Here is a 14,520-nt window from a genome sequence, read left to right on the forward strand (position 1 = left end):
CCAGGAGGCGGGTCCTGAAGATCTCGGAGGGCATCCAGCACCTGGGGGCCCTGCGCTGGGAGCTGGCCCTGTGCCTCCTGCTCGCCTGGGTCGTCTGCTACTTCTGCATCTGGAAGGGCGTCAAGTCCACGGGCAAGGTCTGTGTCAGACAGCCCCGGGCCCCTCCCCTCCTGGGGACCTCAGCCACCCACGGATTCAAGTTGTTCCTAGTCCGGGATGGGAGGGAATGACCCCACAAAGATTGCTTGGTGCTCGCTTGCTTGATTTTGTGCCTCTCTTGGGCTCAGTCACATGTTCTTCTATTTGGGGAAGTGAAATGGAAGAAAGACAGGGAGGGAAGGGGAGACAGGGGGGGGAAGGGGAGACAGAGGGGGGAGGGGGAGACAGAGGGGGAGGGGGAGACAGATGGGGAGGGGGAGACAGAGAGAGGGAGGGGGAGACAGAGGGGGGAGAAGGAGACGGGGGAGGGAGACGGAGAGAGGGAGGGGGAGACGGAGAGGGGGAGGGGGATACAGAGAGGAGGAGGGGGAGACAGGGGGAGACAGGGGGAGACAGAGATGGGGAGGGGGAGACAGAGAGAGGGAGGGGGAGACAGAGAGAGGGAGGGGAGACGGAGAGGGGAAGGGGGAGACAGAGGGCAGGGGAGACAGAGACAGGGCGGGAGGCAGGATCTCGGAGCACACCCCGTGCGTGGGCGCATCGCACTCTGAACACAGTGCACGCACCCTTTTTCATACATCAGTGCTCTGGGACTGTTCGTCTGGACAGTTCTCAGCCCCCCGAGGCCCAAGGGAGATGCCCTGCCCTGGAGCGTGTCATACAGGGCAGCTCGAGTTTTCCTGGACTCTGGCCCCCGAGGCTTCTGACCAGGCTGCTCTCCTAATCGGCCGCGCAGTCATGCTAAGCTCGTAAGCTCAGCGAGGACAGGGGTCACGTGTGACAGAGCTGTCGTCCCCGACGACCCTGGCCACAGTTCTAAGCCCCCTGTCAGGGGCATGCCTAAGTTCATTCAGTCACTCCACAAATATTTGCCGGGAGTTGTGTCGGGGGAGCCGGAGGGAGGGAGGCGGGAGGTTGTGGCTGGAGGCAGAGGGCAGACAGGACTGAACAGCTGCGGGCTGAGGGGTGAGCAGGAGGAGGGAGCTGGCGGGCTCCGTGACCTGTCCTGTGGGGTCACAGCTCCTCCAGCCCCTCCCGCCCCCCTCACGGCTTCCGTGTCTTTCCATCACCTTGGCCCAGGTGGTGTACTTCACGGCCACCTTCCCTTACCTCATGCTGGTGGTCCTGTTGATTCGAGGGGTGACGCTGCCCGGGGCAGCCCAAGGAATTCAGTTCTACCTGTACCCAAACCTCACGCGTCTCTGGGACCCCCAGGTAAGAAACCACCAGCGATGAGGGCTGCCCCTGTGTTCTGTATGGGCATCTCTGCTCCATCTCCGGCGTCTGTGGTGGGGGATATTTCCACATCTGCTGGCAGCTGTTTGTGCTCCCCTGCTAGCTGCCAGGGAGCCCAGGGGGTGTCCCCCGGGGGCTGAAGGTCCTAAGAGCCCTTCTCCAAGCTCTCCCCTGCCCCACCTCCCAGCCCCGCTTGGCACCTCCTTTCACACTGGGCAGCCTCTCTCCCCTGACCCTCCGTCAGCCTTCTGCTTCCCCCTGTCTGCCCACATGGCCACCCCTGACCATGCCCCCAGCCCCGCCTGGGGCCAGCTGGCTGGTGTTGAATTTCCTGCCTGCTGTCCAGAGGGCTGCACCCGGCCTCCCTATCCCTCCCGGCCCTTCCTTCAGGTCCACCCTCCAGGAGCCGGTGCTTGCTGACCGAGGGTTTGGACAGCAACGCCTGTTGTGAGAAGCCTCTGCCGGCTTCTCGCCTCCTGTTTGCCCGCCGTTTTGAAGGGCCTCCCAGGTGTCGCTAGTGGTAAAGAACCAGCCTGTCAATGCAGGAGACTAGGGTTACATCCCCTGAAGGAGGGCACGGCAACCTGCACCAGCATTCCTGCCTGGAGAGTCCCATGGACAGAGGAGCCTGGCGGGCTACAGTCCATGGGGTCACAAAGACTCAGACAGGACTGAGCGACTTAGGATGCATATATATGTATGCAAAGCCAGGAGGTGTGGAGGTGGAACAGGCCATGGGTGAGGGAAGCCCAGAGCCCTACACACCCGGCTACCCCCTGCCCCCATCCCCATGGCAGAGGTCACCTCCCGGGAGCCTCCTTGGCTTGGTGGGGAGGGACCATGTCCCTGAAAGTGTTGCCCAGCTCAGGGCAGACCGGCAACTGGACAGCTTTTCAAACATTTTAATAGTAAAGGCAGCGGCATTGTCTTGCTGAGGGGCAAGGGGTGCAGGAGAGGAGGAAACGGCCCCTCTCCCAGGTCCCTTTGAGGTGGGGACGTCCCCACAGAGGCAGTGGCTCCCCTTGCTCCTTGTGCAGAGGTTGGGGTGACTGTTCTCCAGCCTGCCATCCCGCCCCCTCCCCCGATGGACTACAAGCTCTTCCATCCTGGGTCCTGGGGTTGCTGTGGCCCCCAGAAGCAGCCAGACCACTTGAGCCCAGACGTTGCCCCAGCCTCAGCCTGGGATTCCTTCCTGACCTGTGGTGGGATGTGAGCGTGCCCTCCTGACCCCGTTTCTGAGACAGATAGAGACAGACGCAGCTGCCTCATCTCCACCTGGGCCCGAGGGTACAGTCGGGCCATGGAGCCAAACTGTAGAATGGCAGCTGCCGAAGCTAGAAAACCCCAGACGTCATCTGTGCAAACTCCTTCCAGCACAGATGAGCAGACGGGGCCCAGGCTCACACGGAAGTAACAGCAGGCCGAGACACACAAGAGACCCTGTGGTGGGACCAGGCAGCAAGCTGGAGGCGGTGGAGCAGCAGAGCGGGCAAGGCCTGGGGGGAGAGGAGCCGGGTGTGGGTCTGGCGTGGATCCTTCATGCAGGAGGAGTTGCTGTGGTTCTGGAGCACGGCGTGGACCAGTGGCTGAGCCACAAAGTGTCTTTGCTTGGGGGTCAGGCAGGAAGAAGGAGGGGTAAAAGACAGGGAGATGGGCAGGTGGAATGAAAGAAGAAAGGGACACAGGGTTCAGAATCACTGGAACTGACCTGTGGCTTCTGTAATCGATGCCCTGTTCGTGCTGACCAGCTGTGCGTAGCCGACAACTGCTGAGCGCCTGCCACAGCCCTGGCATCGTTAAGAGGTTCATGTGTACTATTTCAGCTCATCCTCACCACCAGCCAGTGAGGTATCCCCACCTTTGTTAGTTGTTGTATTGTTATTCAGTTGCTCAGTCGTGTCTGACTCTTTGTGACTCCATGGACTGCAGCACACAAGGCTCCCCTGTCCTTCAGCATCTCCCGGAGTTTGCTCAAACTCATGTCTGTTGAGTCAGTGATGCCATTCAGCTATCTCATCCTCTGTCGTCCCCTTCTCCTCCTGCCTTCACTCTTTCCCAGCATCAGGGTCTTTTCCAATGAGTCGGTTCTTCACATCAGGTGGCCAAAGTATTGGAGTTTCAGCTTCAGCATCAGTCCTTCCAATGAGTATTCAGGACTGATTTCCTTTAGGATTGACTGGTTCTATCTCCTTGCTGTCCAAGGGACTCTTGAGAGCCTTCTCCAGCACCACATATAACAGCTGCCGGCAAATATGAAGAAGGAGGACCAGAGAGCATGAAGCTCTGAGAGTTAAAAGGCCACAATTGTGTGTCTGGCTACTGCAGGGATGAAGAGTTCTTTCAGTCTCCTCTCCGGGACCCTGTCCTTCCAACCCTGGGCAGCTGCAGGCCGTGCAGGGAGCTGACGCCCTCAGAGTCCTCCAAGACCATGGGAGGGAGATGTTTCCAGAGCCAGGCTTGGTCCTGAGCTTGCGAGCAGCCATGTTAGCTGCTGGTCCTGGCCTCCTGTGGGGCGGGATGTCCCGACCAGAGTCCCAATCATATCCAGTTGGCATTCCCCAGGAATTGTGACAGTTCCAACCTGCATTTGGCTGGCACTTGAGAAACGTGCAAAATTCCTGCTGCACAAAGATCAGAGCGCCTCTGTCTGTCAAGCTCTCAGTCTGGGAGCGGAAGCCAGGCAGAGACACGACCGGGTTTATCTGCCTGCCAGGCTGCTGTGCGGTGGGTGGGCTGCCGCCTCTCCTGGGCTCCCCAGCACTGACTGTCCCACTGGGGAGCGGCCACTGGGGCTCTGCTGGTGCGTGTGCTGGCTTTAGACTCCGTTTCTTTCCCTCACCCACCCTGTCCATTGCACTTTGGTAGATCGGTAAGGACAGGGGTTGGGGACAAGGTGTCCAGAGAACCCTTGTTGGACATCTTAAATCCCTGTGTTAAGCTCTTCTCAGGAGGGTTTATTTCAGGGGGAGGTTGGAGCCATTAATTAGAATGAGGCTTTTTATTTTGATGTCGCACATTGAGACCTAGGGAACCTCATTGTCACTGGAAGGCGAGTTGCTTCTTTAAAATGACAGCAACAGCAAACAGCCCACTGTGCTGTGCTGCGCTTAGCCACTCAGTCGTGTCCGACTCTTTGTAACCTGCCCGGCTCCTCTGTCCATGGGGATTCTCCAGGCAAGAGTACCGGAGTGGGTTGCCATGCCCTGCTCCAGGGGAATCTTCTGAACCCAGGGATCGAACCCAGGTCTCTTGCATTGCAGGTGGATTCTTTACCATCTGAGCCACCAGCGAAGCCCAAGAATACTGGAGTGGGTAGCCCATCCCTTCTCCAGGGAACTTCCCGACCCAGGAATCGAACCAGGGTCTCCTGCATTGCAAGCAAATTCTTTACCAGCTGAGCTACCAAGGAAGCCCTGAGTGGGATAGGGAACTAGTATTTTTTTATGTAGTAGGCATTTGACATGCACTATTTTATTTTTATTTGTTATTTTACACATTTTTTCTGTTAATATACCCCTTTTATTTCACTTATTACCATTTTCATGATGAGGCAAGTGAGGTTCAGAGAGGTGAAGTGATCTGCCTAAGATCACACAGCTATTAATGAACAGAGTTAGGAAATGAACCCAGCTTGACTCCAAAGCCCAGGCTTTTTCTGTTACATAATTGCCTTCCTGAAAATAGTAAATATAATAGTTCTTGGGGTTGGACTCCAGGTTGAAAAACATCTTTCCTGGATCTTCTAGAAATTTCTCTCTTCCCCTGTCCCCCAGTTGGTCAAGTTTTTTTCACACCTGTTTTGTCGGGCAGTCTTCTGCTCCAGCCAAGCACATGGAGTTTTGTTCTGGAAACAAGGGCTCCTGTACTAGGCAGGTGGCAGCTGGGCTGTGGTGGGAACAGAATGGCTTGCTCTGCTGTCCTCCGGCCCTTCCCCACTCCGCTCCCAGCCTGCGGCTTCCTGACCCCAGCAGGTCAGCCCAGAGCAGCTGCAAGCAAACTCACTAGCCAGGGGCCTGGGTCACAATTGCGGTGTTGACCCCTGCACTCTGAACCCTCAGCCCTCTTGCTTCCTTTTCCTCTGTACTCATCAACCTCTCCTCCCAGCTTGATCTGAGTGTGTTCCCCGAGGGCGAGGTGAACATCGAACAGCCGAGTCACAGTTTTCCTTTACTTCTTCTTCCCAAGCCCCAGTTTGAAATACTTCCTAACAACGGGATTTGCCCATGGGCAACCATGGGAATGTCTCCAAGGAAACAGAGAGTTCCCTCTGTGGACCGTGGGCCCCGCCAGGTATGGGAGTAGACCTCCAGGGCCAGAGGCTGGGGCAGGTCCTGGATAACCTGCCTGGAAAGACCTCCCTGATTCTTTCTTTATATTTATTTATTTTATTTTGGCTTCATCAGGTCTTAGTTCCTGGAGGAGGAAATGGCAACCCACTCCAGTACTCCTGCCTGGCAAATCCCATGGACAGAGGAGCCTGGTGGGCTACAGTCCATGGGGTCGCAAAGAGTCGGACACGACTGAGCGACGGAGCACACACAGCAGGTCTTATTGGAGCAAATGGGGCTTCTACTGCATCACGCGGGCTCCTTCTTTGCAGCACACGGACTCCAGTTGTGGCCCACAGGCTTAGTTGCTCCACAGCATGTGAGATTTTATTTCCCCAACCAGGAATTGAACCTGTATCCCCCCACACTGCCAGGTGGATTCTTAACCACTGGACCACTAGGGAAGTCTCCCCTTATCCTTTCTTTTTGAGCTCAGAGACTCTTGCCTCACCCACCTGCCCTTGAGGCTACAATAATGAATGGAACGGACGAGTGACCTTCAGACCAGAGACCACTGGTTTCCTGGGAGGATGCTCCTCACAGTCTCTGGGGCAGTTTTAGAAGAAGAAAGGGTTTGAGATGCCCCAAAGGAGGCACTGGGCTTCCTGAGGCATGGCCTCTGCCTGGGGCATCCACAGAGTTTTGTCGCACCCCGCTATGCCGTGCTCGGCTTCTCTCCTTTCCTTGTCCAGTTTCTGAAATAAATCCCGAGGTCCCCCTCCCCTCTCCCCATCAGCATTTCCCCTGAGGTTTAAGAACGTTTCCCTGGGGTGGTCAACCTTGCCCGCTAGCTCCTTTCTGGCCCTGCCCCCTTGGGGGTCTTCCTCTGTGCTTCTTGCCAAGGACCCCTGCCTTGGGTGGCAGCCCCTGCCTCCCAAATGCCCTGGGAGTCCTGGTGGGATGGCCCCCCTCTCTTCACCCTCTTTCCCGTCTGTCCCCACCCCCGCAGAAGTGGAAAGAGAGCACCAGGGTGGACTCCGTTTATCAAGGGCTGGAGGGGAGGGATCCCCACTTCCGGCTGTTCACTGGGGTTCCCCAGGAGGCTCTGAAACCACACAAAATTCTGGGTTCTGCTCTAGTTCAGGGTCTCAGCTGGGATGCTGGTTGAGGAATCCATGTTCAGAGGCAGTCAGCTGGCATAGGGTCCCTCGGGCCCGCCAGAGCACCAAGGAAAGAGGGGGGGCATTTGGGAGAAGTGAGTGGTGAGAGCAGGAGCAAGGGAGGTTGAGGGTGGTCGCAGTGATTAGGGAGGCGGGAGGGGTGGGCAGGGGCTGAGGAGCTGTGGACATGAGCAGCTGAGGCTTTGGTGCCCGTGGGCACAGGGAGCCTGATTTTAGTGGAAGGACAGCAGGGACCTCTTTGGGGGCTGTTGTGGAGGGTGAGACCCGAAGTGGGGATCCCACCACCGGCCTGGCGATGTCCATGGCCGCAGCTTGGTGCTCACGTCCCCTGAAGGCAGGAGGTGCCTGGGGAGGGTCTGTGGCCCCAGGACCCCCACCTCCTGTGGATCTGCAGCCTTGCCGAGCCCCGTTCGCCTTGATCTTCTTTCTCTTTGGGATGTTATTCTAGCTGTGAAATCTAAATCATAGCTCACACAGGCCAGACCGGCAGCTGAGATAATAAGAGGGACAGCCGTGCCCTGTGTTCGCCAAGCACCATCTGCCCCCAGGAGCACACAGCCTCTTAGAGACGAGGTCTCTTCATTCTCTGGATGTTTTGTGAGCGGAGGATCCCTCCTCTGTTTTCTGAGGGTTTTGAGGCACGTGGGGCACACACTCTGACATTGAGGACCCACATCCCCAGACTGTCCCTGGGTTCCTTCCAAACTGGGCACATCACCCGGGGTCTGGGGTGGGAGAAATTGGGGGCTGAGTCCCAGGCTTTGTTTGCATTACAGCAGCACGGGGCCTGGCCTCACTTTTTCTTTTGCTTGTTTGTTTTTTATTTTGTATCTGACTGCCCCAGGTCTTAGTTTCAACATGAAGATTTTTTTTTTTTGCAGCATGTGGGATCTAGTTCCCTGAGCAGGAATTGAACCCAGGCCCCCCCCCCCCGCCCCCGCATTGCATGCAGGGAGTCTTAACCATTGGACACCAGGGAAGTCCCCAGGCCTCACTTGGTTCTACAGCACCTGCCCGCTGGCCTCCATCGTGGGTCCTTTAGTCCTGATGCCCGTGCCATCCTGGTGCTGCCCAAGACACCCCATCTAGGGGCCCAGGAAGTTGAGCCCATTGGGACAGCATGATCTCGGGGCTCTCTGCCCAGGCCTAGGGCAGGGCTCGGCATCCCCAGCCTGGCTCAGCTGTGCACCTGTGGGCACCTCGGAGGAACAGCTTTCTTGCCTTTTCTCTGTGTAGGTGTGGATGGATGCGGGTACCCAGATCTTCTTTTCCTTCGCCATCTGCCTAGGATGCCTGACAGCCTTGGGCAGCTACAACAAGTACCACAACAACTGCTACAGGTGAGTGGGTACGGGGCCTGAGCGCCTGACCGTCCAGGTATGTCAGGGTGTAGGGGAGATCCCTGCACCCCACCTGCCTTCACCCCACTCTCCAATCAATCCCCCAGAGCTGCCAGGTGATGAGAGGAGCCGGGGCAGCACGGGCAATCAATTGCTTCCCGGGGAAACAGGATAATTGAGGTTGGCTGGGAAACCCAGCCCCAGGCTCACGTAGAGGGCAGTGGGCACAGGTGTGCAAGCAGACCTGCCCGGGAGTGACGTCACATAGAGCAGCCTGGTCCTGCCTGCTCTGTCCCGTCCCCATGGTGGTTCCCACGGGCCCATCTGGGTTATGTCAGAGAATTTAAGCCGGTTTTAGTATTACCTAAATAAAATCACATCATGCATTTCAAAATCGAAACTTAGGTGAGTAAGGAACATCTGTAGCCTCGGTCCCCCTCTCCCCTCTGTTAACGTGTGGGCTGGGCTGAGTCATGAGGTTGGTGTCTCAGGAGGCATGGTGACGGCATGGTGGGAGAGGGAGGCCGTGTGTCCGTGGGTGAGGTTCACACCCTGTTACTCCCTTGGGGCCTCACTCTTCCAGGATGACCGTGGGTCAGTCCAAGTCTGAGCCCATGGAGTCGGGGCTCAGGACCAGCCCCTAGGGTGTCCTCTGCCCCTGCTGGGCAAGCAGTGTCCCTTGAGGTCCCTGGTCCCGGCCAGAGGCACTGGGAGCCCCGCTGACTGTCTGTTCCCTGCCCCACCCTTGCCCGCAGGGACAGCATCGCGCTCTGCTTCCTCAACAGCGGCACCAGCTTCGTGGCCGGGTTTGCCATCTTCTCCATCCTGGGCTTCATGTCCCAAGAGCAGGGGGTGCCCATTTCTGAAGTGGCTGAGTCAGGTGGGTGGTGTTTTGGGGAGTGGGGGGCCCAAGACAGGGGACTCTGTGACCTTTGTCTGAACCTTTGCCAGCTCACTGGGATTCACAGGTGTTTCTACTGTCCCCTACACTCTGAGTGGCCTTTCAGTGGCTGCGTCCTGGGAAGACATGGGGTGGACTTAAGCAGCAATTCCAGTTTCAAAGGGCGAACGGGTGTGCACAGAACATTTTCCTTCCCACAATGGCCTCCAGCGGCCCACCCTGGAGGCAAGCAGTGTTACCAGGTTCATGTTTTTCCTTCCAGGAATGGTTTAAGCTTTTATCAGAAAAAGGATACACATACATCTATATATACACATTCACACACACATACCTATTACTGTTTCTGCTTGTTACATCTTGTAACGACCAGTTGCTAAGGTGCGGTATACACTGTCCTGCATCCTGCCCTGTCTTGTTCCCTTTAAAGTGTGTCTCAGAGGTGAGTTAATTACCGGCACATGGCTTTCCTCCTTTAAGTGCCTGGCCTGCCTCCCCCATGCAGCACTGCTGCTGCTTTTAAATAAAATCACAGATGGTCCCCTATCTGGGTAAGTGGCCAGCGTTTGCCTTGTACACCCTCTAGGCCCATGGACCACCTGCTGGCACCTGTAACAAGACGACTTTGATCATGGGGTTCACAAGCTCCCTCGTCACACAAGGTGCTGGGCACCAGATAACTGACATCATGGGTTCTTATTAAGAACGATCGCGTTTCTCTGTTACAAAGCGCTGCCCTGTGCCAGGCGAGGTGCTGAGCATTTGTGGTGACTTGTGATGGAGAGTGGTGGGGCAGGCCCCGGCAGCACGGGAAGCAGGCTAGGAGCTGACCATCATCCCAGCTCACAGTCTTGCCCTTCCTTTTAGACAAGATGGGGCGCGTTCAGAGTGGTATGGCCATAGACATGCCCTTCCTTTCAAAGGCAGCTCCCTATGGATGATCGGGCGCTGGCATGTGACCCTGTTCTTGCCATCTGAGCCGGCCGGGGGCAACATGAAGTGTTTGAGAGGATGGTGGGTGGGGCGGCATCATGACACCCAATTTCAGCTCGCTTGCTGTCGGGCAAGAGAAAAGGCCCCCACTGCAGAGGTGGCCAGTGGTGCTCCAGACCCAGTCTAGTCGTGAAGGTATTTTCTTTGGAAACTTACAGAAACCACTCTCCAGCAATTGTCTTATGGTCGCACAAAGGCTCCACATCCTTCACCTCCCCCGCTCCCCCTTTCACACTGGGACAACCAGCTCCACAAACATCTGTGAGCTCTTTTTAAGTATGAAACCTCTGGTTTGGGGTAATAGATCTGAAGAGTGAGTGCTGAGGATTTGGGGGTAGAAATTATAGAAATCCTATTTTCTAAAACCCTTTAAAATACACATAGCTTTTACGTTCTCCTCCTGCCCCGAGAAAACAGCGGGCGGGACCTTGAAGAGCAGGGGTCAGGTCAGGGTCTGGGTGTCTTCTCCTGGGCCAGGACGGTGGTGGGGGTGGCTAGCTTCAGGGCTCCCGCTGTCCTGTATCTCACACCGGGATGCCCGCCCAGGGGTGGCACCGGCGTGTCCCTCTCTCCCTCCAGGCCCCGGCCTGGCCTTCATCGCCTACCCCCGGGCAGTGGTGATGTTGCCCTTCTCGCCCCTCTGGGCCTGCTGCTTCTTCTTCATGGTCGTCCTCCTGGGACTGGACAGCCAGGTATCAAGAGAGATGGCCACTCAGAGCCTGAGAGACAGTGGTGTGCGGGGGCTGGGGGTGGGGAGCAGCGGGCTTGTTCCCCAACATTGAACCTGATGCCCCTAAGGCCCTTAAAACAGCTGGGGGCTGGGCGCATGTCAGGCGGCGATGCCTTTCCAGGGACCAAGGGGGTGCTTTGGAGGGTGGATCCAACCCCAACCATGCAGGGGCCGCTCTGGACTGTCATTAGGCAGGCAGGGCTGCCCCCGGGAGCGATGAGCCAGAGCTGGTTGATGGAGCTTCTCGTGGGGGGCGCTTGCCCTCCAACTCCTCGCCTTCTCGTCCAGTTCGTGTGCGTGGAAAGCCTGGTGACGGCGCTGGTGGACATGTACCCCCGTGTGTTCCGCAAGAAGAACCGCAGGGAGGTCCTCATTCTGGGGGTGTCTGTCACCTCCTTCCTCGTCGGGCTGGTTATGCTCACAGAGGTGAGAGTGTGGGGGCTTGCAGGTGGGTCCTGGGGAGGCAGATAAGCCAAGGAGGGGGTTACTGTCCTCCCGGCAGGGGAAGCAGGTGTGGGGGGGTGGAGTGTGGGCAGGAAGGACAGGGGGGAGGGAGTGGGCTGCTGTGATACCAGGTCTCTGCCGTCTGGGCTTCAGGGCCTGAGGTCTGGTCCTTTCCTAGCCCAGGAAGCACTGCACATCTTAGCTCTGGTCATGGCTGAGGGATGCTTTGGCTCCCCAGATGCTGAGAAGTATGGAAAGCCTAGATGGGAAAATCAAAAGTGTCCAGTGCAGTTGTACTGGAAAAAACTGCATCCAGCAAGACCCCATGAGTTCCCAGGCAGCTGACCCAAGTTCCAGGGACAGACTTCAAAGGCAGAAAGGGAGCCCTGGGGTGGGTGACATTCCGGGTGACATCTCAGGGGAGAAGGCAGGAGATGGAGCTCATAGCTTGATGGTACCCAGGACGGCCCCTTATCCTGACCTTCTGCCAAAAACGCACACTGTCGTGGACTCTGCGTCACCCCCTGCTTGTTCTCAGGACTGAGCTAACAATGGCTGTTTCAGCTCTCTTTCCAAAAACAATAAGAAGCCCCTGTCCTCGTCATGTGTCTGCCTAGAGCTTCACAGCTTACCAACCAGGCTCTCTTTTCATCTCTGTCTCCTGTGATCCTCCCTGCCTCCACTCCATGGCCCGAGGGTGCCTGTCTCCTCAGGTAAGGTTCTGTCTCTCCCCCTCCCCGGGCAGGGCGGCATGTACGTGTTCCAGCTCTTTGACTACTATGCGGCCAGCGGCATGTGCCTGCTGTTCGTGGCCATCTTCGAGTCCTTCTGCGTGGCGTGGGCCTACGGTGAGTGACTCCCTCCGGTCCTGACCCTGGTACTCGCCTCTGCCCAGGGCTCTCAGACAAAGGAGATACCACTGCTCACAACGACCTTTCCCTGGCCCAACCTCAAAAAAAAAAAAAATCTCAAGAATCCGACATGGCCCCCAAGAGGTGGTCTTGTGCACCCTCCTAATGATGGCTGCCCCCAGCCCACCCTAGGGGCCCATATCACGTCTTATCCAGAGCTTTTCAGCCTTTAACAACCTCGATCATCAGAAAGCCCGTGCCTTGGCCCAAGCCGAGTTATGTCTGTGAATCCCAGGCAAGAGTCAGCTCCCAGGGGCGATCAGAGAAGACAACCACCACATCTTTTTCTGACTGATCCTTGCCTTTCCTGGTGGCTGTGGTCCCTGTCCTGATGCTTCAGATGCTAGACGGTCCTTTCTCCCCCTCCCTCCTCTCCTTCATGGCAGGAGCTGGGCGCTTCTACGACAACATCGAGGACATGATTGGGTACAGGCCATGGCCTCTCATCAAATACTGTTGGCTCTTCCTCACGCCGGCCGTGTGCACAGTAAGACAAGCTCCAGAGGAAAAGCCAGATGAAGGGAGAGAGACGGTGGTCCAGGAGGGTAGACGAGCCCTTACCCTAGAAGTTACTTCTCCGTGGGGACTGAAAATCATTTAGAGGTTTCATTCATCCTCCTGTTGGGTTCTGCAAAATGCTACCCAGATAGCTTCTTCCTTTCCATTTCACAGAAGGATAAACTGAGGGCCAGGGCAGCTGGCTCGATCTACTCCACAATGTGAGTCTAAAGTGACAGGTGCCTTGGGCTGTTGAGGTGATACTCACTGATAAAGTCCAGCGATGACAATAGCAGTTCTAGAACACTTAACTTCCTGCTGGGCACAGAGTACATCACACATTTAATCAATCCTCACAAGAACCCCACGAAGTTAAGGATTACCGCTGTATTTGCTTCTCAGGTGAAACTGAAGCCCTGGAGGTTAAGCATTTCACTGGAGCTGGAAGGTGGCTGAGAGCTGGGACTCAAGCCCAGGCAGCCTGGCTTGGAGTCTGGGCCTGAGCTCGCAAGCAGTGCTGCTCTGGCTTTCCCTGGGTCAGCAGTGCCCCTGAACGCCTGTGCTGATGACAGGCCAGGGGATGGAGGCTCCACCCCTGCGCTCCAGGTGCTCACAGCCCGGCACCAAGTCCCAACTGAGGGCCAACCATGTGTAGAGATGCCCAGGGGCACGGGAACCCTGCAGAGACAGAGTAGGCACCTTGGAAATACCTCCCTGGGGGTGTGGATTTTGAGCAGTCTGTGGATGGAGGCTGGAGGTAGACTGGCCCAGCTGGGTCGGAGGACCCATGCTCCCCCAGCCCCATCTCTCCTACTCTCACCCTCAGGCCACCTTCCTCTTCTCCCTGATCAAGTACACCCCGCTGACCTACAACAAGAAGTACAAGTACCCGTGGTGGGGCGATGCCCTGGGCTGGCTCCTGGCCCTCTCCTCCATGGTCTGCATTCCTGCCTGGAGCTGCTACAAGCTCAGCACCCTCAAGGGCTCTTTCAGAGAGGTAGGGAGATGGAGGGGAGGAAAGAGTCAGAGGATGAGCTGGTGGCTTGTCCTTGCTGACAGGTGGCAGCCTGCCTAGGTTGAGGGTGGTTCACCGGAGAGCCACGGGTCCTGGCTTGGGGATCGGGGAGGGACAGACGGAGTGCTCAACAGTCTCAGAAAGAGACAAGAGGCTACCGAGATGCTGCTGTGGTTACCAGGAGGGTGTCTGGGTAGGAGGAGGCATGCACACAGCAGCGAAGAGGGGTGCTGCCCACCCCCTCCTGCTCACGACAGCTCCCACTCTGCTCGCAGAGAGTTCGCCAGCTCCTCTGCCCAGCCGAGGACCTTCCCCAGGGGCACCGAGCAGGACCCTCTGCCCGGGCCACACCCAGGACATCACTTCTCATCCTGACTGAGCTGGAGCCTCACCGCTAGGGGCCAGGCCCTGGGTGGTCCAGTGAACCTGGCTGCGGGCATGATTACAGAAGGAACACAAAGAAGCAGCCCCTCTGTGCTTCTCCAGGCTCCCCGACCCGGCTCGGGAAGGGGTGGGGGGTGGGGGGCAGGCAGAGACTAGACAAGATAATAGGGGACATTTTAGAACCCAATTCTGAGCTGGGTGCCAACTTCCCTGCTCCAGGGGTGGCTGGACAGGTGAGAAGGGCCAGGATCAAGGGCAACCCCTTTGAGAAGGGCCTGGGGAGTCTGGGGGATGCTGGGGGGAGGGGCGAGAGCTCTGTTTGGCTTCCCTTCATTCCATTAAATCCATGTTCTTCCCACCAGCTGCTAGCGGGTCTGCCTGGTTTCTGCCCCCTGCCCACCTCCTCACCCACCCCATCCACTGTCTCTCCTTCCAACATTGAGTGGGGTCTCTCCTTGTGGAC

At 57.3% G+C, this 14,520-nt stretch overlaps 1 protein-coding gene across 1 annotated transcript in view; it reads left to right on the top strand.

Annotated features, from left to right (window-relative positions):
* Window positions 1-14,160, top strand: part of SLC6A13 (solute carrier family 6 member 13) — a 45,772-nt gene extending 31,612 nt beyond the window's left edge. The window contains exons 8-17 of the mRNA XM_061124053.1: window positions 5-137; window positions 1,240-1,374; window positions 8,081-8,184; window positions 8,940-9,064; window positions 10,655-10,767; window positions 11,094-11,231; window positions 11,995-12,097; window positions 12,547-12,647; window positions 13,485-13,655; window positions 13,949-14,160. Of these exons, the coding sequence (XP_060980036.1) occupies window positions 5-137; window positions 1,240-1,374; window positions 8,081-8,184; window positions 8,940-9,064; window positions 10,655-10,767; window positions 11,094-11,231; window positions 11,995-12,097; window positions 12,547-12,647; window positions 13,485-13,655; window positions 13,949-14,071 (1,246 nt within the window). The 3' untranslated portion in view covers window positions 14,072-14,160. The remainder of the gene's footprint in view (window positions 1-4; window positions 138-1,239; window positions 1,375-8,080; window positions 8,185-8,939; window positions 9,065-10,654; window positions 10,768-11,093; window positions 11,232-11,994; window positions 12,098-12,546; window positions 12,648-13,484; window positions 13,656-13,948) is intronic.
* The last annotated feature ends 360 nt before the right edge of the window (window positions 14,161-14,520 follow it).

Source organism: Dama dama, chromosome 22 (assembly GCF_033118175.1).
Source record: "Dama dama isolate Ldn47 chromosome 22, ASM3311817v1, whole genome shotgun sequence".
Taxonomy (NCBI): Eukaryota; Metazoa; Chordata; class Mammalia; order Artiodactyla; family Cervidae; genus Dama; species Dama dama.